This window comes from Poecilia latipinna, unplaced genomic scaffold (genome assembly GCF_001443285.1).
Source record: "Poecilia latipinna isolate Pla-1442-1.1 unplaced genomic scaffold, P_latipinna-1.0 Scaffold1066, whole genome shotgun sequence".
In the NCBI taxonomy this organism is placed as follows: Eukaryota; Metazoa; Chordata; class Actinopteri; order Cyprinodontiformes; family Poeciliidae; genus Poecilia; species Poecilia latipinna.
This window is the reverse complement of record NW_015113682.1, coordinates 158298-184932: the sequence shown is the minus strand read 5'-3', so window position 1 is coordinate 184932 and position 26635 is coordinate 158298. Positions and strand designations below refer to the sequence as shown.

Below are 26635 nucleotides of genomic sequence, written 5' to 3'. Positions count from 1 at the left end.
GGATTTTTATCTATTTTTGCAAAACAGAAACTGTTTAATTTTCTGTTTCTAAATGTGGAAAAGTGGTAAAAAAAAATAAAACTGAGACTTTCAGCTATTTCCATTTTATATTCAACCTTTATTGTTTTAGAGGTTGAATATAAAGCAATAATTTACATGAAAAATGTTGAGAAAAAAAAAACATTTTCATTTAAATTCTGAGCCAATTTTACGTAAAAAAAGTGTAAAATTCAAGTGAAAAAGAAATGAAAATGTCTGACTTACATTAAAGCTGGTCGGCGCCATCTCCTGGTTGAGCGGAGGTCTCTGCAGGTCATATGTCACATGTCCCATCTGGTCACATGACTAATAAATTATACAGTAAATAACGTTGAGCTCTTATTCTGAAATGACTCTGATCTCAGCAGGCAGAGTTTAAAGTTCAGAATCAAAAAACATATACATAGAGAGAGAATGAAGTTAGTTTACAGTTAAGACATTTATATATATATAAAAACAGAAAAGTGAGTTACAAAAACATTTACAACACATGTAATGTTCTATGTGAAGTAATTAAATCAATATGATCTACAGTGTTTATTAAAAATTAGTTATTTTAGTGCATTATTAGAACATTATCTAATATAAACATTAAACTCATTTATTTCCATCAGCTGCGTTTCCATTGACCAGAATATTGGAGTTACAAAAATTAATTTGCCTGATGAGAAAACATTTTTTTTAAAAAGCTAAAAAGTCTTTTGTGCTGGGATGAGACTTTTTTTTTTACTTTATCAAAACTGGAATGTAAGAAAAAAAAACTGTTTTGCAGGTGACCCACAACAGGATGTTACCACTGCTGGAAACAACAAAGACGATGACGACAGGAAGTGGAAACAAAGCAATTACAAAATAATGTTTTTTTGACATATTGACAAAATTTATAACCGAAACTCAGAAAAAAATAAAATAATAAAATTCAGCTCCAAAACCCGAACAGAAAAGTTTCTCCTGAGAGTAAAACCAAAGCAAAGTAACAAAGTGGAAAGTTACTGTTTTTATTGACGTTGGTAGCGTTGCTGTCCCTGCCCGTGACCGGAGCGGCTCGGCTTGCGGCTCGCCTCTAGTAGTAGCAGGACTGCGAGAGCAGCTTCTGGTAGACGAGGCCCGACGCCAGCGAGCGCGCCATGTGGCTGGACGTGCGCTTCATGCGCCGCGCCGCACGGATGGCGCGCTCCAGAGAGCCGTCCAGCGACGTCTGGGCCTCCACCGCGTGCGAGCGTCTGCGCCGGTGCTTCCTCTCTCTGGGCCACCGGAGTCCTGAGCCGTGGCCCGGCGACGCGTCAGCAAAGGAGTACTGAGGTTTGGAGGGCAGCCTGGAAAAACAGAGGAAAATATCAGGATTCAAAATGAAAAGCTGATGATTTGTGTTCAATTTGAGCTAAATAAGCACAATTAAAAGAAAATTCACATCTAAATCCATTTATATGAGCGTGTTTATCAATTAATTTAAAGTTGATTAATTGATAAGCGGCCATTTTCTTAAAAACCCGAGTTTTATCTTGTATCAAGATGGCCGACGGGGCTATTATAACACTGTTAAAAATGAAGCACATGATTACATTTATATTTCTTTTATGTTAACTGAATTAAATACATGAACGAGCTGATGTTTATTTTTCTCGCTAATGAAATAAAATAAGTATTTCCGTTTATTAATAATAAATAATTAGAAAATAATGTCTCACTATTAAACTTGGACATATTTGTAAAATATAAAAAAAAATATTTTTATATTTGTAAAATAAAAAAAATCTCTCAGGCTCCTGTGAATATTAAAATTATGTGTGAGCGCCCTCTGGTGGCTGGAGGAGGAGATCGCCTGGGACGATCAAATCTGAAACTTTTCAAACTCAGAAATTTTAATGTTTTTTCTAGAAAATTTATATTCTCAGAATTTCTGATTTTTCCCAGCAAATTTTCAACCTTTCAAACCCAAAAAGTTCAAAGATTTTGTCTGAAAATTTCTGATATTAATATCAATATTTTTCTGATTATTTTTCTTGCATATTTTCGACTCTTCAAACTCCAAACTTCTCTTCATAAAGTTGTACAAAAATTACATGCCTCCCAAAAACATGCCTTTTTACAATTTCAACTGTATTAAAATGAATAAAATGGTCAGATTTTTGTATTAAATTGTGTAAATCATGGTAGATGAACGTAAAAAGGCCGACAGTTTCTACACTGTTGATAGTTTTCTCATGCATTTTCCCCGGTTTGTTACAGTTTTCATGCATTTCATGCTTACAGCAGCTGCTGCTGCTGGTACAAAGGCTCCTGGTTCGGGGGTGAAGGTGACACTGAACTGCTGAACCTCCTGGAGGAAACTCTGTCTGAGGAATCTGGCTGGTGGTTTTTGTGAGTGGGGGGAAAATATCTGTAACAATCTGTGAATAAAACAGTTTCATATCCAGTTAAGTCAGTTTTTCTTTGATCTCATAATTTTTAAGTGTTTTTTAACCACTGGCAGTATTAACTGATTATTTTGTCCTTATATCACCTGAATCTGTGGATTTGTGTATTTTGAGGAGTCCACAGATGGAACAGCGGCACCAACACGGAGAATCCAACGGCTCTCTGCTGCCACCTGGTGGATCTAGCAGCACATAGCAAACAAAAATTCATCAATTATGCAGAAGAAGTCATTATGTAGGTGTTAAAATGTTTAAATAAAACTCAGAGACAGTAGATGAAGGCCTGGTACACATGGGAACAAGCATGGCATGTTTTTGTATTATTTAAGAAAAATACTTTTCAAACTCCAAAATGACAAAGTTTTCCCTAGAAAAACTTTTTTTCTGGCAAATTTTCTACTCTTCAAACTCCAGAAATCTGCATGTTTTTTTGCTTGAGAATTTTTGTAATTAATCTCAGAATTTTAGAAATTTTTTCTAGCAAATTTTCCTCATTTCAAACTCAGAAATTTCAAAGATTTTCTAGAAAATTTCTGAGATTAATCTAAAAATTTCTGATTTTTTTCCTAGCAAATTTTAAACTTTTCAAACTCCAAAAAATTTGTAAGTTTTTACTAGAAAATTTCTGCATTTTTTTGGCAGATATTTGCTCCTTTTCCCCCCTATCTGCCATGACCCTGATACACCCTCGTAGTTTCATCAGCATTTAGGACTTGGGCTGGTTTTGTATATTTCTTGGAGTTGAACAGCCTAAATGACTGAAATTTTCTTCTAAAGTTCTTCTGAATCGTGTCGGTGTGGGCGGAGCCTCAGCCTGAGGATGAAACTTTGTGACTTACAGGCTGGCTGTCTGAGGACGGACGAGCACTGAGGACAGAGGTGACTCTGATCTTCGCTGTCAGGTTTGTCTGCAGCGTCCGGAGCAGAGGACATCCCTGCAGGAACAAACCCTGAGTAAAACCATGTTTTAATTATTTAAATCAGCAGCAGGAAGTGAGGTAGTGAATCCTTACACGTCTGTGTGTTCCTGCTGTGAACGTTAGAGGAGACCTTCAGCGGCGCCAGAGACGTTTGGGTAAATCTGGAAACCTGAGCCTGAAGCTGCTCCAGTTCTGATCCCCTGACTGGGAAAAACAAAACAAGATGCAATAAACAGCTTCCTGTGACTGAGGGGGAGAACGCAGAGAAAAAGGATTCCAGGATCCTTTAATTACTGCAGCTGATTAAACAGCCTGCAGGTGTCTAGTCAAAGTCTTGGCAAACTCACAGAAGTGATTTTGTTGTTTTGGCGCAGCAGCGTCTCTCGTCTCTCTGGCCGTTTTACCAGAAAGCGTCTCGGGTTCGATGTCATCCAGGGTCTGAACTAATCTCCTCTCCAGACCGACGTCGCTGCAAAGCTCCACGGATCTGAAAACAGGCGACAAAATACATTTAAAAACTGAAAAACAACAAAAAAAATCCTCCACACACCAAAAACGGAAAAAAAAACGAAGCAGAAAATGTGGAATATCGTCTGTGATGTTATCGAGATATTTCACAACATATCGTGACTATCGATTTTCCCATCCAGTGAAATAATCTGCAGTTTTATCATCAATATTAAGGAATTATTGAGTTAAAACAAGCTCATATTTGTTGCTGAAAAGTTATTTCTGAGTGAGTTTTGTCTGATTTCAGGTGTTTCCAGTAGGAAGCAGATCAGAACTGCTTGTGTTTTGCAGTGTGTCCTCAGTTATCGCTTCACTGAAGACTTTTCCAGGCGCTGCAGCCGGACGATAAAATCTGACCTGATGGGAGGCGGGGAGGAGCGGTGGCAGAAGTTTTTCTGAGCCGAAGTCACCGCGGCGCCCAGCGGCTTCTCGTTTTTCGCCGAGCTCGGCGGTTTCTCGTTCCTCTGAGAAATATCCAGTCTCTCCTTCAGGTGGTTAACTTCGGCTTGCAGCATCAGGAACGCGTCACTGCAGAGCAGAAAAACAGGCGGGAGACTCAGGATCAGAAGATACACGCTCACCTGGAAGCCTGGGTTCAGTTTTACAGCAAACCAGTAAGAAAAGCTGCTTTACTGGGAATATTTCCAGTTAAATCCCACAAACATGCAGCACCACACCATGCAGTGAACAACACATTGTACCTCCTATTAGTAATCTCACTGAAAAGCAGCAGATTCTGCAATAAAATACAGAAAATTAAATAGGATTAAACAGAACATCTCTATAAACTGGAATATTTATTCCTGCAGTTCAATTTAAACACAGTGTGATAAATTTAATTTGTTTTATTTCTGAACATTTCAGAGTTTATGGTTTACAGCCAATAAAAACCAAGAATTCAGTTAGGAGAAATTACATAAGACCAATAAAACTGATTTGTTTTGTTACACAGATATGCCTTTTTTACCTAAGTAACCATCAGCAAATCAAGCATTTTCATGATAAAACAACACAAATTAACTTAAAAAACTGTTTCAATTCATAATTATATGACCATTTATTGTTAACAATGACAAGGTAAACTAAAATATAACAAAATGTAAAGTCTCTCACACCCTGACTCTAACTACAAACTAATTTAACAAAAATTAATACCTTATTTATTGTATAAAATATGAGCCAAACCTTATTTAAATTACACAGATCAATAACTTATTGAAACAACCAATCAAGTTGTGCTTCCTTATTCAAATTCAAAAATACTTTACTGATTGCAAGGGGAAATTAAATGTAACTTATATTAATTCAAAAACTAAATACTTAAACATAATATTAAAAACATAATATTCTAAAAAAGCTACAAAAAAAATCTGAACTTTTTTTTGCTAAGTTTAGCAAAAATAAATAATTTTGGTGATTTTAACTGACCTAAAACGAGAAAAATTTAGTTGGATTTAAACTTCAGACAGCGAGAAAAAAACTGTGTCCGTCATTTTATTAGGTGTATGTAAATATATGGTTTCAACTGTAAATAATGTTTTCCAAATTTAGGCTTTCAGGCCCTTTGTTACCAAACAAACCCTGACAGTGGAACCAGTTCAGCTCGGCCTGAAAGCACAGCACTGATCCCAAAGGGACATAAATGTTTCTGTAACTCATTTTTCTAAAAACAACAACCAGGGCTCGTTTAGGGCAGAGACGGCCCTGTTTGCTCGGCCGTCGCCGTGGCAACTGCAGTCCCACACACTCACATGGGGTTCCCCCGGCCCCCCCTGCTGGAGCTCCGAGCCCTGGGGGGGTCGCCATGGCGACGGCGGGCGGCCGGCGGGGAGCTGGAGAGAGAGCCGGCGGTGGAGCGGGCGCTCTGCTGGTCCTCAGAGGGCGAGTGAGCTGAGGGAGAGAGAGAAAACTGCAGCTGGTCACCATCATCTGGTTTATACTCAATAAAACCAAACATTTTTAAAAGTACTGCTAAGTCAGCCAAAGTATTATGACACACTTTAATCAGTTTACATGATTTTGCCAGCCGGTGTTAAGCCCAGATGAAGCTCAGTTAATACATTTATTTACCAAACTCAAACACACATTTAAATATATAAATGAATAAACATTTGGGTAAAGTGCTGCCAGAAGGCAAGTTATTCAGTAATTAATGTAAATATATAAGTTTGGGAGATAAAGTGTGATTTTTATACATATTTGCAGATTACTGTTACTTTTTCATGCTTAAAAAATGCTCACATTTTGTTTTTTATTGTAATAAGTAGTGTATTTTTTACATGTAAATTGAGTTTTGTTTATTTCTGGGTCAATATGTTTATAAGATGTAGTGTAAAGTGAAAAATAATTATACTTATATTGGATCGTTGGTATGCAGCTGCCTTTGAGTAGCTAAAATCTGCAAACACTTCACTCTCTAAAAACACTTACTACTTCCTATTTAATAGCTCAAACACCAAATATAGACACAGTCGTCTTTATTTTCATCCAATCAGCTCCAAGGACGATAAATGGAGCTCCTGGATTGGCTGCTTTGTAAACGTGTCAGGTAGCATTGCTGCTCTTTAGGATATTTTAGAAAAAATGCATCAAATATGTAGATTTTCTCAGTATTCTGAGTTATGCTCTACCAAACATTAATCTGAGATAAAAACCCGTTGTGTTCACTCAGTAGATTTTTACCGTTGCTTGTGCTCGAGTAAAAGAGCGTCCAGAGGCCAGAGGGCCTGGCGTCGGCTCTGGCCTGTTTCCTCTGGCTGATGAAGCTCTGGGGGGAGAAGGTGCGCCTCCTCTGCCTGCTCCTCCTCCTGGGACGGGGCTCCGGCTCGGTGCCGTCTCTGGGCCCCGCATCCAGCTGGCAGGCTGACAGGGGCCTGTTTGGGCTTCTGTCCTGAGGCGCCGACACGCTGCAGAAACAAAGCAACAGATTCAAACCAACAGGAGAAACGGAAACACGATGGATGAGATGCACCGATCTGAAATTAATATCCGTATTGGTCCTGATACTGAAAAAAGTTCTAAAATAAATTTCTAATTCAGTTCTTTTACGTCCGTATTTTAAAAAAGAGAAATGTTTTCTGTATTGGATCGTTATCAGCCGATACTAAACCCCAGATATCGGTATCAGAAGCGTCCCACCTCTCTGTCGCCATCTGGTGGGGGCACAGTGGAACTGCACCAGGAATCAGACGGCTGCTCTCGGAGCCCATGAAGCCGCTGTCCGTCTCTGGGGAGATTCGATCCTGATCAGTGAAACAGAGAAAACATTTCTGTTGACATGACAGAGCTGAGTAGGAACGAGTTACATTTACTCACTGCACTAAATCTTACCAAGTATTTTTCTCTAGTTTCTAGTGCAAATATCTTATTACACTTGAATTAAGTCATAATTACTCAATATTAATAAAAATAAGTACTAGTTCCACTGGAAGATGAGTACGAAATGTCTAGTTAAATGTTTTTGTGAAAAAAAAAAGACTTTTAGGAGTAGCTTTACTTTTACTAGAGTAATATTTTTTACAAAGTATCACAACTTTTACTTGAATAAAGTTTCTAAATACTCTATGCATTGTAACATACAGCATATTAATTTTTAGAAAAGTGCTGCCTGAAATCTTATTTTGTAGACCTTATTTATTTATTCGTGTGTGTGTGTGTGTGTGTGTGTATTCTATCTCATTTATTTATCTATTTTTGATCAGATCCTCATCAACCTGTGTATTTATAAAGTACTTTGAACTCGAGCCAGAGCTGGGTTGAAGGCCAATGAGCAAAACTAAGTTTTCAAACTGGTTTAAAAATGTTTATATTCAAACCTTTAAATGATCATGAAGATCTACTGTTCTATGAATGGATGGTCTGTTTGACGGAGCAGATTAAGCTGATCTTAGATCTGCTGGTAACGGGAAGGTCAGCCCCTGCGTGACCTTCCTGTTACCCCCTGCGCCAGTCAGTGCTGACCTGAGACAGGACCCGCCTGCTTCCTGTCTGGACCTTGCAGTTCCTCCACTCTGGCGCTCCGTCCACCAGGCTGCAGGCGCTGCTCAGGCTGCTGCTCCGCTCCAAACGTTTCCTGCTGCGGGCCGAAGCAGCAGGCGGCGTGGAGGGCGGGCTGCAGGAGGGAAGGCTGGTCTTACTGCGTCGCAGAGAGTCGACGTCCGATTCCACTTTTCTGCTACAGAAACAGGTTAGTGGGTAAAATTATCTAAACCTCAAAAATAAAAAAGTTAAAAACGCTTTTCAGAAATATTCACACCCCTTTCAACATGTTATGCTCCCCCTTAACAAGTTATGATACAAGATATGATCTTTCCACTTTTGACCAAAATCATTTGTGTTAATGAGATTTCAGGTGTTTTAGAGTCTCTGTCACTTTAAATCCAGGTAAGCTGCTGCTGGCCACGCCCCCCCAACTCAACGTTTACAGTCGCAGGTGAAAATGGCTGCCAACAGATTCGCATTTATACAACCACACATCTTTGAAAAGCAGAAGTGGAGCCTCCTGCACAACCAACAAGAATGCAACCAGTGTTTTTTGGATGTTGAGTCAGCAACAAAACACTTGTCTATTCCAGCAGCCATTGTACAGCTATTGTAAAACCAGCTGAACAAAAGTGCTGGAGTTCTGCCTGGGTTGCTAGGCAACGGCTCAGTGCCTTAACAACCAGGAGGTTTTTGAAACGCCTCGTTCTCCGGACAGCAAAAGACTTTGGTTTTCAGAAGCAGTTGAGGCCCAAATGGAAGCAGAAAAACATATAAAATGTGAATTTTGCATAATAGGTTCCCTTCAAATTTGACACAAATATCAGTTCACAATCAGCAGAACAGTAGGAGTCGTGATTTAAACTCGACTCACCTCTGTGCAAAAGTTTCCTGGACTTCGCCGTTTCCATTTCTCCAACCTTTCTGCTCTTTTTTCTCTCCTCCGTGTTTTGGAGGCGAGTTTGAAGGAAGAGAGGACGTAGCTTTGGGAACTATGAAACACTCCTTCAGTGTTCGGCAGCTAATCACAGGAAAAAGAAATTGAAACAACAACAATGTAAATATGCTGAAGAAGTGGAAAAAGGTTCATTTTTATTCTCCATTCACATCCAAAATGGCTGCCGATCATCAGGTCTGGTCACTCTGATTTTCTGGGAATGATTAGAAACAAAACAAGACGCTTAAACCAGCGAAACTCCACTTACTAATCCAGCGAATCAGATTGTTCAAACTCATCATGTTTGCCCCTTCTAGACAAAGATCTTAAGTAGAGAGACATGAGGTCGTCTTCAGCCACATCTTCCTCTTCCTCACTCTTTTTACAAGCTGAGTTTATCTCCAGCTCTGCTGCAGAACCAGAACCAGTCTGGGAAGACGGACTCTGAAAGGAGACGAGGGCGGTTTGAGTTATCAAACACATAAAACACATGAACACCTTCATTTTTTAATGACATTTAATATAAATATTTTAATTTAATTAAAAAACTGGTCAGAATTATACATAACATAAAAAATGTTATGATTTTCATGTATAAATTTCTTCTGGATTTAACCTTCATCTCCTTTATTAGCACAAGATACTAACGTAGCTTAAATTTCAAGGAAAATTATTATGTTGAACATAATCAGGGTTATCAAGATTAATTTTGATTATTCAAATCAATGAGTGGAAAAAAAGAATACTGCACTTTTGAAAAATATTCTTAAAACTGTTTAGAAACTGATTATAGTTTGAGTTAATACACAAGCCTGTGTGCTTAATTCTGGTTTAGGGCTGAAACAATTAATGAGATTAATCGCGATTAATCGATTGCTGAAATAATCGTCAGCTAATTTAATCAATTAATCGTTAACTGGAGAACACAAACTCACAAAAATGTTACTGAAAGAGCAACATATTCAGGGCAGCAGTTTCACCAAAACTTTATAAAAAATATACATTTTGCATTTATGATAATAAAAACTTTGTTCCACGCAAAACTCAACTGGTAGTTTTAACTGCACCTGGATTATATTCTTTAAAAAAATATATTTTTAATTAATAAACACTTTTTGCTGTCCAAGTACTAATTGGTAAATAGAATAAATATTTTTTAAAATTTAGCCCAACACCGTACTGATGCTCTGTTGAGCAGAAAAAGCTGCTGTTGATGTTAGGATTTTTTTTTAGCTGCAAATTGATCATTTGGTCACAGTGCACACCAAAGGAATGTTGTCTTTATATTTTAGGCAATAAAATGTTTATTTCTTATTTTAAAACGAACTGAATTATTTGTGTATTTGCATTTTCTATTTTTAAAATGCCAATTCTTTGCGATTAATGAATTAATCATCAGAAAAAATCTATTAATTGTCAGAATAATCAACCGTGAACTGCGGCCCTATTTTGGTTGAATAATTATTGCATAATATCAGCTGAACTAAATAAATAAAATCCCTAAAAGGGTCTCAGATTTATTACTGAATGTGACCTTCCTACTCCAAATTATACAGGAAATGCGTCTCCAACTTCAGACGTTTTTCTGATTTTTTCAGAGATGCGAAGCATTAACAGGCAGAAAGAAGAAAGTGTTGGAACCTGCGGCTGAGTCTGGGTTACTTCTCCTTCAGACGGATCACATGAGGAGGTCAGAGGAGGTGAAGAACGACAAGAAGCAACAGCTTTGTGCTCCTCCTGCTGAATCCGCTTCTGCTGGATCCACTTCTGCTGAAGCTGCTCTTGCTGAATCAACTCCAGCTGAATCGGCTCCTGCTGCTGAATCTGATTCTGCTCAGTCTGCTCTTGCTGAACCAACAGCAGCTGAATCGCCTCCTGATGCTCAGTCAGGTCCAGCTGAATCGGATCCTGCTGCTGAATCGGTTCCTGCTGAATCGGCTCTTGCCGAGTCTGCTTCTGCTGAACCAACTCCAGCTGAATCTTCTCCTGCTGAATCTGCTCCACCTGCTCAGTCTGCTTCTGCTGAACCGATTCCAGGTGAATCGGCTCCTGATGCTCAATCGTGTTCAGCTGAACCCGATCCACCTGCTCCTTCAGATCCTCCATCCGCAGCCCGCACTGAAAGATCAGGCTCTCCAGGGTTCTAAAACACACAAAAAACTCTGTGAAATACACCGGATGCCAAGAAACTGGAAAAAAGTTTTTAGGGCAGAAATGATTAATCGTGATTAATCAAATATTGAAATAATCGTCAACTAATTTAGTAATCAATTAATCATTAACTGGAGTAAACAGACAACTCTGTTACTAAGATATAACTGCACAAAGTTTTGCTTAATTGCATCTGTAATATCTTATAGAATAAGGTTATGGTTAAATCTGCAGAATGTGCCCCTTTGTTTTTCTATTCGATTAATCGTCAGAATAGGTGATGATTAAACCTCTGTGTGGCTCTCCTGCTCACCGTTCGGGGTCAAAATGTTGGGTTTCCAGTCCTCTCTGCTGCAGGAGTTTGTGCTCATCTCGAGCCAGAAGGTATCCTCTCTCTAGAGAGTTCAGCCCTTCGTAGAGCTGAGAAACGCCGCGCTGGAGAGAAACGGCTCAAGTTGGAAAAACGGCAGCCAGACAGATTACTGAACAAAGCTCAGTTTGCTCTCACCTTTAATTCTTCTAAGGATGCGAGTTTATCATTCTTAAGGAGATCCTCAAAAGTTTGCACCTGGGAAAAAAATCCAAATTAAAATTTATAAGCCCTATTGGTAGAACTTTGTTTATGTTTTAGTTCTTTTTGTTACCTGCTGAAGGAACTTCTCAGACTGAGTGAACAGGATGTTGGAGAGTTGTTGTCCGAAGTCGGATGGCAAAGAAGAGGCGTCTAACTTTTCTGTTCAACAAACAGGCTGGTTACAGAAACGCATTCCTTCAGTTCCCTTTGTATAAACGAATCAGATTAGAAAGAGGCACCAGATGACGGTTCTACCCTGATGAGCAGCTCGTCCAGGAGAGCCGGTCACAGCTCTGTGAGGATAAAACAAATCCATCTTCAACAGTTTTGAAGCCGTCTGGTTCAGCCCAGCAGGCACGGCGTGACCGGCCTTCGGAGGCTCAGAGTCCAGGTTCACCTGCACGGAAAAAGAAAAATTTATAAATCACCTGCTTCCAAACATCTAATTCTGCTTCACAATTTGGCTCATTCACACATTTTATCTCCAGGAACTGAATGTTAAAGTAAAGGTAGGATTGGGCGATTAATCCGATTAATCAATTTTTACTGATTAATCGAGTTTTTGGTTTTTGAATATTGAATGTTTTTAAAAAATCTGAATAAATTTAATTAAAGCTGCCATCTTGTTTTACAGCCTCTATTTATTTGTACTTTGAATTCAGGTCAACTTTACGACAGGCCAAGATTTTTTTATTTTTAATTAGAATAAATAGATTTTATTGATCCCCAAGGGGAAATTGCTTCTTCATTGAAAATCTACTGCATCTATGGTGTTAAATATTAATTATATAAATATAACCATAAGAGATGAAGTTTACTAAATATATATAGAGAGTGATGAAAGTAATTCAATATGACTGAATATAAATAAAGTCATAACAAATAAATAAATGCAAATATGTTAATCTAAAAATAATCTATAAATGAGTGCAGAGAAAATTAGATGAATTTCTTATTTAACAGAAAATCTAATACACTTGAATTGAGACAAAATTTGCTTCAACTTTTCAGCAAGAAACTTGTTTTAAGTCAGTAACATTGATGAAAACTGGTTGTTCCACTGGCAGATTATTTCAGTGTTTTCAGTGAACTTTTCCATCAATACCAATAAATTATTGACTTAAAATAAGCCCAGATTTCTTGTTCAGAAGTCAGTTGGGTTTTAGTTTTCCCTTATTTCAAGAGTACCAAGATATTTGCAATAGAAACTAGACCAAAAGTACTTGGTAAGATTTTGTGTTTTTGAACTGAATTTAACTTTTACATAAATTAAAATGAAGATGTGGGACTGTTTTACATAATGTTTCAGTTGTGATTTAACGCACCTTTCTGACAAAATAACTTGTTTTTCACCAATAAAAAGTTGGATGTGACTTTAAAAAGATGCAAACCTTCAACAAACTACCATAATGTTCACCTGTAATGTGATTTGTTTGCACTCAGCTGATCCCCTGTGGTTAAGGCGCATTACTTCACTGAGCTGCAGAGTGGTCAAGTAAAATAAACAAAGGCAGCTGGATTTCATTTTTCTTTTTAATTTCAATCTAAAGGCTTCCATGTAATCTTCAATCTAAAAGCAATTTTGGGAAACGAGACTGCAGTCATTGTTTTAAAAGTGGGATCAGTGATAAATCACATCCTTACTAAGAGATGCTTTCATGAGAAAACACAAAGGTTGAAATATGAGAAACGGCCTCAGAGATGAACTACCTTTGCCTCCAGACGGAGACGATCGATGGTGTTCTCCGCCTCCGCGTACTTGGTCAGCAGCCTGTCGTAGTCTTCCTGCAGAGCGACACAAAGTGAGTGGATATTCCTCTGAGCAGCTTTGTTCTGGAAAACAAACTGTTGGACTATAAAAGGAACTTGGTTGAAATAAAGTAAAATAATTTCTGAAGGTTGAATGAATCCACCGAGGGATTAATGAACGCATAGATGAAGCAACATAACTTTTTAATAATGGAAAAGAAAACAAAGTCTTCCCCACGTTGTTTTTTAAATATACTTTTTTGAACTTGAATTATACTTAAATCCTCTTCAAGAAAGTTTAACAGTTTTACTTGAGCACTTATTAATAGATAATTTAAATTGTATTCCTACCTTGAGTAATCTTTAAATGAAATAATGTTTTTTTCTTACGGATGTGACTCGTTTTAATATTATAAATGCTTACTGTAAATCATAAGTCATGTCTGTTTGCTATGCATGTTAACTGTATTTTTTAATCCCGTCCATCAGCAGATTAGGAGGCTACGGATGAAAATGAGCCTTTCTGGGTTAATCTGACACCTTTGCATGATGTATTCATGTTGGTTAATAGGTATTGCTCCCTCTATGAAATAAATAACATTCCCAAATTTGTAGAATCTAGAAAAAACACTTAGTATGTTTTTGTGTTTTTACAGTGTATTGTGTATTAATGTAATTTTATAGCACAACCAAGTAACTATGTTAACTTCAGCTGATAAAAAAATGTTGTATACATCAATTATGACCTAAAATAAGTTTTATATAATAATTTAACGCCTTGAAATTGGGGCTCTGTCTCTTTAAAAGCTCCTCCTCTTTCTGAAGCGGAGTTCAGAAAGAGCAGGTCGTCCCAACATGGCTCCTCCATTAGCCCTTTAAAACATTTTTTGCAGCGCTGAACTGACAGGTAGCTCGTTTAATGAGCTCAGCAGCTCCACCAGATGTTTGCTAATTGCTGCTGACTAGTCTGAAGGAGCTGAGTGGAAGAGCTGCAGGGCTAGGTCCACCCAGGCGTTTCACCCAGCTGAATGGTTGCCATGGTGATTAAAGGATTCCTCAAACATGCATTTAAGAAGCAAAGCAACACTCCAGGTTTGTTTTGATGAGGAAACATCATCATAACACGATGTACAGCTCAAAAAAGTCTATTTTACATAATACTGTGCCTTAATTTAAAACCTTGAAATTGGGCCTCTGTCTCTTTAAGAAGCTCCTCCTCTTTCCGACACAATGTCTTCAGCCCATGATCCTGGCAATGTTTCTCCATGATGCTAATTTTCCATATTATCCAACCTTTAAGTATCATTTCCCTGCTGTTTTCACCATCGTGCACACCGAGCCAATCAGGTTTGGAGTAGCCCGCTAGCTGAGACGCGCTTCCTCCAGATCGTACCTGCAGCTGTTGCAGCAGAGTGGTGGCCTGCTGCCGACACCTGAACTCTGGAGGGACGGTGGAGCTGGCAGCCTTGGTGGGCGTGTTGGTATCACAGGGGGAGGATCTGTCACTGTTGAACAGGACTTCCTGAACGATGTCGGCGGGGGATTTAAACACGATGGGGGGCTGCGGCGACATCGTGGCTCTCTCTAACAACTTCCTGCCTTTCGGAGGCTTGTAGCCTCGCTTAGGGAAATGAATCCTGGGTTCCACCTTCGAGAAGTTCGGGGTTTGATGAGACAGTGATGCTCTCCTGGAAAGGAAAAACAAAAATGAAAGCCAAGATATGAGGTGTCAGTAGCTGCGTTTTCATTCTTCATAAAATTGCTCAGCATGAAATTACAAAAATAAATTTGCTTAATGGAAACACTTTTTATGGCAAAAAATGTTTGATCTATAGAATAAGATGGTTTTTCAGCAGTACACTTTTTTCACATCACATGAGTTACATGATCAACAGTTGGATGTTACTACTGACAGAAACGACAAAGAAGACAACAGGAAGTAGTAGGGAGATGATGGTTTGTTTTTATTTTTTTCGAATAATATGCATTTGGCTCTTGGGTAAAATCACTGACTACCAAAACGTCGCTCATGTAGCCGCTCCAAAGTAATTACATTTTAAGTACTACAGCAAATATCACTGATATTTATCTTTGTAGTACTCAAAAGTTGTGATCAAGTAGTACTCGTAATGAACTTTTACTGTTTATAAGTTAAATAGGAACGAGACGAGAGCTAGCTCTAAGCTTGTGGCTTGTTTATTGTTGTCATAGCAACTCCATTGGTCATATTTAAACATTTCCTGGTAATGATTCTTCGCTGGAGGGCAGCCATAGCGAGACACCACAAACCGATTTAGCAAGTTTTCTGGGGGAAACTCTGTAACTGTTTATATCTAGGACTATTAACGACTTATTGTGTGAACAGGCGATATTAATTTAATTTTTTACTTAATGTAATTACAGAAGTTGTGAAATGTTGCTGTTGTTTTTTTGACATTAGCAGAATATTGAGGAAGATTTCCTACTGACAACAGCAGATGAGCCCACCTGAGCTCGTCCGTTCCTGCAGGGTTACTTCTGGCTCCAGCAGCTTTCATGTTTCTGTCACAACCTCTGGACTCTGCCGAGCTGTTCGAGGCTCTGCCGAAGGAACACGTCCTGGACTTCAGAGCTTCAGCAGGGAGTCCAGCTTTCTGCTTCTCTGATCCTTCTGAAGAAATATTCTCCAACACAACTTGTTCAGAAAGGGGCACAGCTGCCCGAGGGGAACCTCTGAGCTTCAGCTCCAGGCGCGATGCGCTGGACCTCACGCTGCTGCAGCAAGACTCTGTTTCTGTGTCTGGGAAGGTTTCTGCTTCGATCCCTGAAGCAGTCGTCAGCTCCTCCTCGGTGAGCGTGTAACGGTGAGGAGAAAAGGAGGAGGTGACCGTGGACTCAGAGGCCAGACCGCTAGGCTCTGGGTTTTCAACTGCTGCTACGTCGCAACAAATGGAGGAAGAAAGCATTAAAAAGTACTTTTACATAAAAGAGGCTGACTTTTTTAACAAATACTTCTTATAAACTAGCTCTTTTTACACAATGATTTAAAAAATGGTTTCTCAAAATTTTTAGTTTTACAGTTTGAAACTTAATTTGTAAGAAGTTATTAAAATGCAACAGAAAACCGTTCTACTAAACAAATACAAGCTTAGATTTACAAAAATAAACAGACTTAATTCTGAAGCTGACTGTCATTTTGGTTGAAACATTTAAGTGTGACCTATTATGCGTCTTTGAAAAGGTTATAATAGATCTATGGGAGATACAAAACATTTTTGCTCAAAATCATTCTAGATAACTAGATTTTAGGCGTTTTAGGGTGTCCTGTCACTTTAAATCCAGATAAGCTGCTGCTGGTCACGCCCCAATCCCAAAGTTTACACTCATATATGAAAATGGCTGCAAACAGATGCGCAATTACACAAATGTGCATCATTGAAAAGCATTAGTAGAGCCTCCTGGACAACCAACAACGTTACATACAGCAAGTGGTTTCTGGATGGTCAGTCAACAACAAAACACTTGACATTTCCAGCAGCCATTGTACAGTGTATATTGCGGTAAAACCAGCTGACCAAACATGCTGGCGCTCCGCTTTGGTGTAACAGGTAGGATGTAACATTTGTTACCAAGCAACCCCAACCAAAGGAGTAGGAGGGGATTTTGAAACGGCTCATTTTCAAGAGACCAAACAACTTTAACTTATTGCCAAAAATTCGTTTTTAGAAGCAGTTAAGACCAAATAGAAGTACAAAAATATGCAAAGAGTTAATTTTAATAGTAATAGTTCCTCTTTAAAATATGTTGAATATTTAATCATTTAGTCTGAAAACGAGAACTTGAAAGCAGAGTACATTTCCAGGAGGAATAAACTCACGGGCTGGCCGGGGTTGAAGATCATCTCCTGAGGATTTTAGAGACGAATCCTTGTCGCCTCCACTAGGAACCGTGTCCTCTGGGGAGCAAGGATCGCCACACGGGTTCCCTAATTCCCACTCCTCCAGGGCCTCTGACAGCCCAATGATGCCGTCTTCATTCATCTCCTTGAAGAAGTCATCCTCTTCCTCTTTGGCCTTGCCATCGTCATCCTCCTCCCAGGAGTCGTCGGATGTCAGCGCGAAGGAGAGAGACTCTTGGATGGGCGACGGGGTCCAGTGGAGAACCCCGGGTCTGTTTTTTCTTCTGTCCATTCAGCCCTAAAGTCTCAGCTTCTCAGTCCAGCACACGGAGCATCTTTCTCAGATTCTGTGGTACCAACAGAAACCGATGCAGTGATGCTTCATTAAAATACAGACAACGGAATTGAAATACGGAAGGTCAAAATGAACAAAGGTCAACGCGTAGCTATTTTGGTATATTCACTCAATTAAAATAAATATACTTAATTTCCTCTGTAAATAAACAAATGTAATATTATATTCATTTTTAAAAATAAATTTAAAATTGTATAATCGCTTATGGCTGTATTGTATTTACAAATGCTTAGCACTTTGGATGGAGTAGCTTGTGAACAAATAAGCAATTTCCCCTTGGGGATCAATAAATTATATTCTATTCTAGATAAGAAAAACAAAAATCAGTTTAAAAAAAGCAAAATAAATTTTTTCTTTCTTGAATAAAAATATACAAGAAACTTAAAATAGACCAATGAATTTTTTAAAAAATTATTAGTATAATTATAACAAGAATTTTAGTTATTTTAAGATTTTAATTATTAATCAAAATAATAATTTTGATTAATAAAAGGGAGACAGACAAATGATACCAAACGAAACAAAAACTGCGTTAAGTAAAAACAATAAATGGCCACACAATTTTAAAAGCAGTAAAGTACAAGCAGAAGTTTTGTTTGTCTTGTTTTCTGTAATCATTTATCTGCACATCTTAACGGTCATCAGATTTTTACTGATTACAGATCAGTAATCCTCTAAAACTGCATAGGACAGACATAAAATATGTTATTTTACATGTTGAGTAGTTTGGTGATAATGTAGGTAATAAATTCAGGATGCCAGACAAAAAAAGTGTCAAAATATGCCTGCAGTGTCGTGTGACCTCAGAGGGATTAATATAGATGTTTATTTAACGTCTTATTATTCACCTCATTGTTTTATTTAGTTCAGTCTTGTTTGCATTACGAGGAACTAAGACTAACATTTACTGCTGTGTTGCGCGAATAAAACCCAACGGAGCGGCCGACTTTAAAATCTAGTGTCTCATCAGTAGAAACATAAAAGCTCACCTGTTGACTCGTTCAATCTCCCTGCAGAACTGAGGGTTTATCTGAGCCGCCATATGGGGCTTAATCTGCTCTAAACCCGACAGGGGGCTTCACTGACACCCAACAGACCCCCATCACCAGCATACATCTACAACGCTAATCAGCTGACATTCAGGGAGCCGCCATCTTGGATGGACGTTCAAGAAATTAAGGGTGAATAGAAAAGGAAATAAAACTGATTTTTTTTGTTTAAATGATGGTGAAATCAGGTCATGTTGAGGAAAAAAGAAAAATGCAGGTAGATTAAATACAGACGGGAGGATGGGGCGAAGCACGGCCTGATAGGCGGCTCAGATATTTGACTGATAATCTCCTTATGGTTCACCAAGCAGAGCCGAGGACACTGGACGCTCACGCAAGTGGACCAATGTTACTAAAGGTTACTAAAACTGACGAAATAACAAAACATTCAGAAAACATTTTCGTTAAGTGAAATAAATAAAATGGCAATTAAAGGCAGAGAATGCAAAAATTGTACTCAAGTAAAAGTAGCATTACGTCAACATATTTTTACCCAAATAAAAGTAAAAAGTAGCCGTCAAAGAAAAACTCAAATAATAGTCAAAAAGTATTTACTGAGAAACTGATCAAATTATCAATCATTTAATATTTAAAAATTACATCATCAGATGGACCAACATATAAAGTTAAATGTAAATTTTGGTATTTTAAGAACCAAACTGATTCATATAAATAATATTTAAAAAAAATCAAATCAGGCCAATGAAATTTTTTCTTTCAATAAAAATTTTAACAAAAATTGCAGATGTGTGTCTGCGTCTGGTGAATTTTAGGTTAAAACATGTTTGTTTTTCATTCAGGGGGTAGAAAATCCAGAAATTTTACTTTAGTAATACTTCATAATAACTTTCACCTTTTTCATTTCGGCAAAGAAAATTCACCAAGGTATGAAAAAACTAAAATTGGTACTGTGAATAATAAAAAAAACAATATTTGAACTAATAAAATCTACCAAAACCACTCTTAAAAGCTAATTAAAACTAACTGAATTAGACAAAAAGTCACAACAAAATAAATCTAAACTATAATGAAAAATCCTAAACTATCTTAAACCCTGAAGTGGACCAATGAAATGACATCCAACATATTTTGCTTGGCCAATGTTTAAATTAATGCTAAATTAATAATAAAATTTGAAAGGAATTTGCCAGACAGTCTGTATTTGTAGCCTAAATTGAAAGTCTGAAGCTGCAATCTGGTGAAAATATATTATTTCAACAGTTACTTAATTTAACGATTAATAAAAAAGGATTAAAACACTTTTAAAACACATTTTTATGTTCAGCAGACTTTAAAATAAACATTCTGGTCATTTCTACACTTTATTGTTTGGGTCGTTTTTGTCATTTTGATAAAAAAAAAAGCTGTCCCAAATATTTCCCCCGCCCCAATATAAAGTTATAAAACCAACACTTATAGTAGGTAATTAAGATTTATTAGCAGTAGTAAATAGTGTGGTGCAGTAAAACTACTTCTAAAACTTTTATTTTTTTCAGGACTGTTGCTCAAATAAATAAAACTGAGTAACTAGTTAATGCAAACCTTTGTAACACAAACAGCACAAAAACTTAATTTATGATCAACTCCAAATTACCAAAGAAAGGAGCAGCAGATCATATGCAAAGGTTTTTACAGCAGCGGCTCGTTGCCTAGAAACCATAAAACTAAAAAAAAGAAAGGCAAAATGAAAGTCCCACCCCTCCGTGTCTCCATGGCATTCACACCACAACAAACCACCCACTGAGAACTACTCACTGAAAGTTAAAAGACACAAAAAAAACAATATAAACTTATAAAAAAAATTTATATAATTCGTCACCCAGCATCAACGAGAAAGTGCGTCACAGAAAACCGTTAGCTAGCAGTACAAAAGTTCGTTACAGTTTACAACACGGACAGCAAGTTACAGTTAAAAATAAATGTCTGCAGCCCATTCTAAGATTAATTTTGACAGAAAAACGGCGTTACCTTGTTTTACAAAATGTTACAGGACGTCTTTCCTCCAGACAACTTTGACACAGGTGACATTTAGAAAGCTAATTATCATCAGTCCAGAGCGCAACATTGATTCTGCTGCCTGGAAGGCTAATTACCCCAAGCAGAGTAAACGGGTTAAATTTCGCCCCACGCTATGACTTGCAGGTATTTCTTCGCCAAATTATCGACACAAGCATACCATTCATATGATTTACAGCATTTGTGTGCTTTAGAAACTAAATATGTTCCAACAACTTTCAGAAATACATGTTGAATTTCTGGAGATTGCAGGTAGTGTTTACCTTACAGTCAGCGCAGAGGGCTTTGTATAACCTTTCCAAGTCAACCTGAGCTGTGATTGGTTATTATGTTAAAAGGAGGCGGGATATGTCTTTCATTAATAAACCTTAGAAAATGTAGTTATTAAGCGACGCCACAAGAGGACACTGTTTAATAACAATTTGATATTTATGCTCTTCCAAATAAGTTTTAAAATAAAATAAATAATTAGCAAATATAAATACATATATATATAAATTTTACCCAAGTAAAAGTGAAAGCGTTTTTTGGTAGAAAGTCTACTCAAGTACTGAGAAACTGATGAAATTATCAATCATTTAATATTTAAAAATTAAATCATCAGACAGAACAACATACAAAGTTAAATGGAAATTTTGGTATTTTAAGGACCAAAATGACAATAATTCATAGAAGTAACAAAAAATAACAAAATGAGGCAAAATAAATGTTTTCCAAATCAGTTTATTTCAGTATAAAACATGTTTGTTTTTTATTCAGGGGGTAGAAAATCCAGACATTTTACTCAAGTAAAAGTAGATAGAAATACTTCATAATACTTCATTAATGAAATTAATGAAAAAGTACAGCGTCCCTCCAGGATTTTTCTTTTTTTTTTGTTTTTTTTTGTTTTTTTTTTTGGGAAAATTATTGACTTTTGGTGCTAATTTAGAAATATTTGCAAAAAATTAACAGAGTAGAGAAGTAGAAGTAAGACATCCCCACCTACAGGTGGGAGGTACCATCACTTAAACCCGATGTTTTTGATCATTTTTGCAGAAAACCTTCAGTGAACTCACATTAATGCATTAGAGCAAAAAAAAGTTTATGGATGTGTTGATTTGTGTGAAAACTGGAGGGACTGATTGATGTAATTTGGCAATAAACAGATAAAAACTGCTTTGATTTGACTTGTAAAATAACATTTAGGCACACACGTGTGATATTTAAACATAAAACGCTACGGCGGGCCGGATTTGGCCCGCGAGCCTTCAGTTTGACACCTGGTGGACGCAGATGATGGATGGATGTTAACTTTGATCCATCAGCAGTGAAAAATCAGGCTGAATATTTTTCCTTTTCTTCCATATTTCCTCCTCTTCTCCACCTGATGGGGAGGTATCATCTGTTTCCCTGAGGCCATACACACACACACACACACGCACACACACACACACACACACGTACAGGCAGCAGCCTGAATATCACGTCCGACATGTCTCTGATGCATTAATTGTCCTGAAGGCGTTTCAGTCGCTCTAACACAGGAAGAGGATTTGGAGGCAAGAAAGTGTCAAAACTTGGAGACAAACTCAGCGACTTTAGCTTGTTTTAATTTCTGGACATGGTATTTTGCAGGTTCTAAACGATTAATGGGTGGGAACTGACATGATGATTGCTCTCAATATAGATGTATGGAGTTAAATTGGGGCCAAAACTTTAAAAAAAAAACTGAAGACACTGTAAACAAATGTTTAAACATAGAAAATGTCCACTTTAAAACACAACCAGATATTTGAAACTGAAAAAAAAATGAATCTGAAAAGTGGATTTAGACTTTTTCACTTCCATTTTTTTGTCAATCTCTTATAATTATTTTCATTATTTTTAACAGCTTCAAATTATTGTTTCAGTTTTTTTATTTGCAATTTTTTTTCCGATTAAACTTTTTTTTTTAGTTTTATATGTTTTTTTTATTTTAAAAATTCCTTTTCAGTTTCAAATCAATTATTTTTTTATTTTAAGTTAATGAAATCAGAGGTTGATTTTTTTTTCAGATTCAAATTTTTTTTCAGTTTTATATCATTTTATATCATTCAACCTTTAGATATTTTTTTAGTTTGAAATTATTTAAGTTTTTCATTTTAGTTTTAAAAATTTATTTTTCTTATTTTTTTCAGTTTCAAATATTTTATTCAAATTCAAAATGTATTTTTTCAGTTCAAAATCTGTTTCAAAATTTTTTACTTATTTCAATTTCAAAAATGTATTTCAGTTTAATTTTCAAAATATTTTTTTCAGTTTTATATCGTTTTTTCTCGTTCAAAAAATTTGATAAAAATATTTTCAGTTTCAAATTATTTTTTCAGATGCAAAATTTATGTTTTCAGATGACATTTTTTTCATTTTATGTAATGTTTCTTTGAACAACTTTATGGCTCTCTTGTAGCTCCATATAAATATGCTGGTATTTCAGTGCATTCTGTCCAGGCTCCCAGTGACTTTGGAGCAGAAACAGGCCCGCAGCATCACAGATCCTCCACTGTGTTTAACAGCAGGAGAGATGTAATGATGAAAAAGAGCAAAATTAGACAGATGGACTCATCTGAAAAGGTTTTAAATAAAGTCTTATGAAGTTTTGGTGGATTTTTCACATTTTGAATCTGTGGAGGTTAAATGAACTTTACTTTATTCGTCTGTTGAATCCAGAATCAGCAGTTTGATCCGATTACAGACTCACTTTAAATCCGTTTCCATCAATCAGTTGCTGACATTTGCCAACAGGCAGCAGGATGTGTCAGAAAAGCACATGTGGTGTTTTTCTCTAAAATGACTGACGAGAGTTTGATGGTGATTTGTCAGAGCCGTCCAGGCGGACCGTTTCCTCTCTGCTGGTGACATTTATATTCATCTTTATTCACCATCTGCTTGTTTTGACCATATTTCTCTTGTTTCGTCCATTAAGCGCAAACAGACACGCTCCATCTGCAGAAAACAAACAGAACGCACCTTCCTGCACCAAATGCAGATCCATTTCTATAATTCCAACCCAAACCGGCCCAACATGAGTCAACAGAGTGATGAACAGAGAGCAGAAAAACTCCACAACAAATTAGATTTATTTTTGTTTCCTCTCCGTCTTTCATCGCTTATCTGCTAATTACTGTTTCTAAAGACAGACGGAACGTGAACGCCCACTCGCTCGGCATGTATGATTTTTATTTTAATATTTAGCGATGTCATTCTGTAAATGTCTCATTACTTTCTCTCTCGGGTGTAATTGCTGCTCCTGAAAGCCCCACAAGAGGGGAATGTGATTAAATGTAGCTGATTAAAAAAATTAAATCATCGTCTGGGGAACCGGTGCAGTCAGGGGTGAAAGGACGAGGCAGACTGAGCGCGTCTGACAATATCTTTAAATAAAATAGAAATAAATAAACTATTCATTAAAAATTAACAACTTTTGCAATGAAAGTAAATCAATAAATCAATAGTAAGAAAAGCCAATTTTCTTACTACTAAAACATATAAAAACACGCACAAGGTGCGTCTTATTTTGCAAAGGTAAAATGCTAATTTGTAAAGTGTTAATTTTTCTTAAACTCAAAAACAAGAAGCACTGCACTCTACAACTTCATTTATTTAACTCAGTTTAGTTTTTCTATGTTCAGACATTCCTTAAAATCTGTGGAATAATCTATTACAGTCACATGTTGATGACTTCAGTAAATAAAACACTATTTATAAAAGATAATTACAAATATAACATTTAGTTTTCAGGGCCATATTTAGCCAATAATAAAAACGTAACATCAGAATGAGGAAAAAAGCTTAAAATTTTCAGATTTAAGTCAAAATTCTGAACAAAACTCAGAATTCTAAGAAAAAAAAAAAAAATTCTGAAACTGAGCTCAGAATTTTGATAAAAAGGTTGAATTTTAAGATTGAAATGAAAATCCTGAGAAAAAAATACTGTGAAATCTGAGGAAAACTGTCTAAATTCTGAGATTAAAATCAGAATTGAGAAACAAAAATCAGGATTTTTAGTGTACAATCAAAATTTTGAGAAAGATTCAGACAAAAAAGGCTAAATTTTAAGATTAATATCAGAATTCTGAGAAAAAAAAGTCTGAAATCTGAGATTTAAGTCAGAATTTTGAGAGTAAAAAAAATTATTTTGAGATTAAATTCTTAAATCTTTAATTTTGTTCTGTATCTCACACTGAAAATCCAAGAATCAAAATTTAGATTTTATTCCCTGAGAAACTAATCCTACATTAAGATTTTTTCTAGTAAAATTAGTTAAAATGATTGCTGTCTTTAAAAATTCCTTGTCAATAAATATATCTAAAACTCAGATTTTTTGGGGGGGAAAATGTTGTGGATTTTATTGACAAAATGCAGCCTGGAAGCCGTCTGCTCTGCTTGGGAATTTATGTTTTCACAAACTATATTTGGGTTGTAATAAATTACATCAAGTAACCTTCAGACTTGTACTTTCTGCCTTTCTCTCTACTTGTTTCCTAGAAATTATTTCTGTTCCGTCTTTATTGGTTGTTCAGAGTTTAAACTTGTAATTCTTCTGATTCACATGATGTTTTGTTTTTTTCTTGAGGTAAACTTTATTATCTGACAGACATTTAAGTCTAATCTTCAAACATCGGAAAACTGAAAATAATCATCAGTGGGCATTTTGTTGGGATTCTGATCTAAAATATCTCCTAACTTAAACAGAGAAATAATTCACTAAATAAAAAAGATAATGAAAATATAGGGTTTTGTTTTGTAAAAAACTAAGCTGATAAGTGATAAAATATCAGCTTGTTTTTCTGCTGAAATGTATTCCTGAAAAAAGATGTAATAAAATATCTGGTATATAATTAAATCTGTGATTCAGCTTTGTGATGCATTCAAACGACAGGCTGTTTGTGTTTAACAGAGGAAGATAAATCAGGGGGATTGCCTGGTACATCCATAATTACTTCCTTCCCAAACAGTTCGAGTTTTTATATAATCTGTTCAGAGCCTGACAATATGACAGCAACTCAGGCAAATAAACCTTTATGAGCAACATTATGTACCTCATCGCTTATTTTTACAGAAAATTATAATTGGGAAAAACAGTTTAAATTGCTTTAAAGTCAACAATATGTCTTCTTCGACGGTATTTTATTTTACCAAGCTGAAATATAGTTTTAATTTCTTCTTCTTCTTCAAGCTGCCAAGTGGCAGTTTTTAAAAACCTAATTAGTTATCCACTAAAAATGCTTCATAACAGTGAAAAACATGAGCAAAATTACTCCATAAAGTACAGCAGTCAAACCTGCTAGTGTCAACATTAGTGTTAGCATGCTAACGCTAACAGTAGCATGCTAACGTTGCATTCTAAAGAAGTTAGATTTTCTTGGAAAAGTATACATCTCCGATGATTTGAGTTCATAATATAGGTACCTTTAGAGTAAAATGGAGATAAATACGTTGTTTTCAACTTGTGGCACTGACAGAAAATGACGTCAAACTGCCGCATTTAGAACAGAAGCAGCGCCGCCATTTTAGCTTCGGACAAACGAGCGTTAAGCTGCGTTTTGTGTCTGAACAGCTGATTTTGTTTGTGATCGGCTGGTTAAGGTTATTGCCCACCAACAGCTGCTTGGCAACCGCAAAAACACTCAAAATGAAGAACTGTTTTATGTGACACCGAGCTGACATAGTAAAACTAATCCTGCTCAAGGTGCCCCAATCAATTCACAGGCTTTTCAGAATTAATATTTAAGTGCTAGCGAGTGCTAGCTACCACAGTTAGCCAGAAAACAAATAAAAAACCTACCTTTCAACCAAATGCCTTCTTTCCGCTCACTTTCAGTCCTCCTCACTTCAACCATCGCTTTAGTTTTTCCACACTGAGCTTGTGTCAAATATTGAAACGAAACTCCTGTTTAGTCTTCATCTTCCAGGATGTTACACATTCTAGATGTCGACACGGTGCTTTGTTTGTCCGAACATCTTTATTTGTGAGCCAGTATTTTATCCACAGTGAGCCTATCCCAAATGTACCTTTGAGATTTGAGTTTTAAGACTAGA

The 26635-nt window shown here is 36.7% G+C and overlaps 1 protein-coding gene across 2 annotated transcripts; it reads right to left on the bottom strand.

Moving 5' to 3' along the window:
• Positions 1–757: 757 nt before the first annotated feature.
• On the bottom strand, positions 758–26571 carry akna (AT-hook transcription factor). 2 transcript variants are annotated; one of them, XM_015051790.1, is made up of 24 exons: positions 26382–26571; positions 17135–17502; positions 15766–16192; positions 14672–14966; positions 13240–13314; positions 11785–11926; positions 11600–11688; positions 11464–11523; positions 11269–11390; positions 10574–10947; positions 10446–10537; positions 9073–9248; positions 8742–8888; positions 7847–8060; positions 7025–7128; positions 6569–6792; positions 5638–5776; positions 4244–4414; positions 3724–3863; positions 3470–3580; positions 3296–3391; positions 2543–2638; positions 2291–2429; positions 758–1355 (listed from the first exon to the last, which is right to left on the bottom strand). In XM_015051790.1, the coding sequence occupies exons 2-24, from the start codon at positions 17445–17447 to the stop codon at positions 1103–1105; spliced, it is 3999 nt and encodes a 1332-aa protein (XP_014907276.1). In that variant the 5' UTR covers positions 17448–17502; positions 26382–26571; the 3' UTR covers positions 758–1102. The 2 variants fall into 2 exon arrangements, with proteins under 2 accessions (XP_014907276.1, XP_014907277.1); XM_015051791.1 differs by lacking the exons at positions 3296–3391; positions 3470–3580; positions 26382–26571 and adding an exon at positions 20528–20662.
• Between the last annotated feature and the right edge of the window lie 64 nt (positions 26572–26635).

What these genes read in the sequence shown, in the direction of transcription:
- akna (XM_015051790.1), bottom strand. Translation starts at nt 17,447, where the DNA reads ATGGACAGAAGAAAAAACAGACCCGGGGTTCTCCACTGGACCCCGTCG. An exon ending in TCAGCAAGAGCAGCTTCAGC is followed by an intron (nt 10,538 to 10,573) that starts AGAAGTGGATCC and finishes TTCAGCAGGAGG; the next exon opens with AGCACAAAGCTGTTGCTTCT. An exon ending in CACCAGATGGCGACAGAGAG is followed by an intron (nt 6,793 to 7,024) that starts GTGGGACGCTTC and finishes TTGTTTCTGCAG; the next exon opens with CGTGTCGGCGCCTCAGGACA.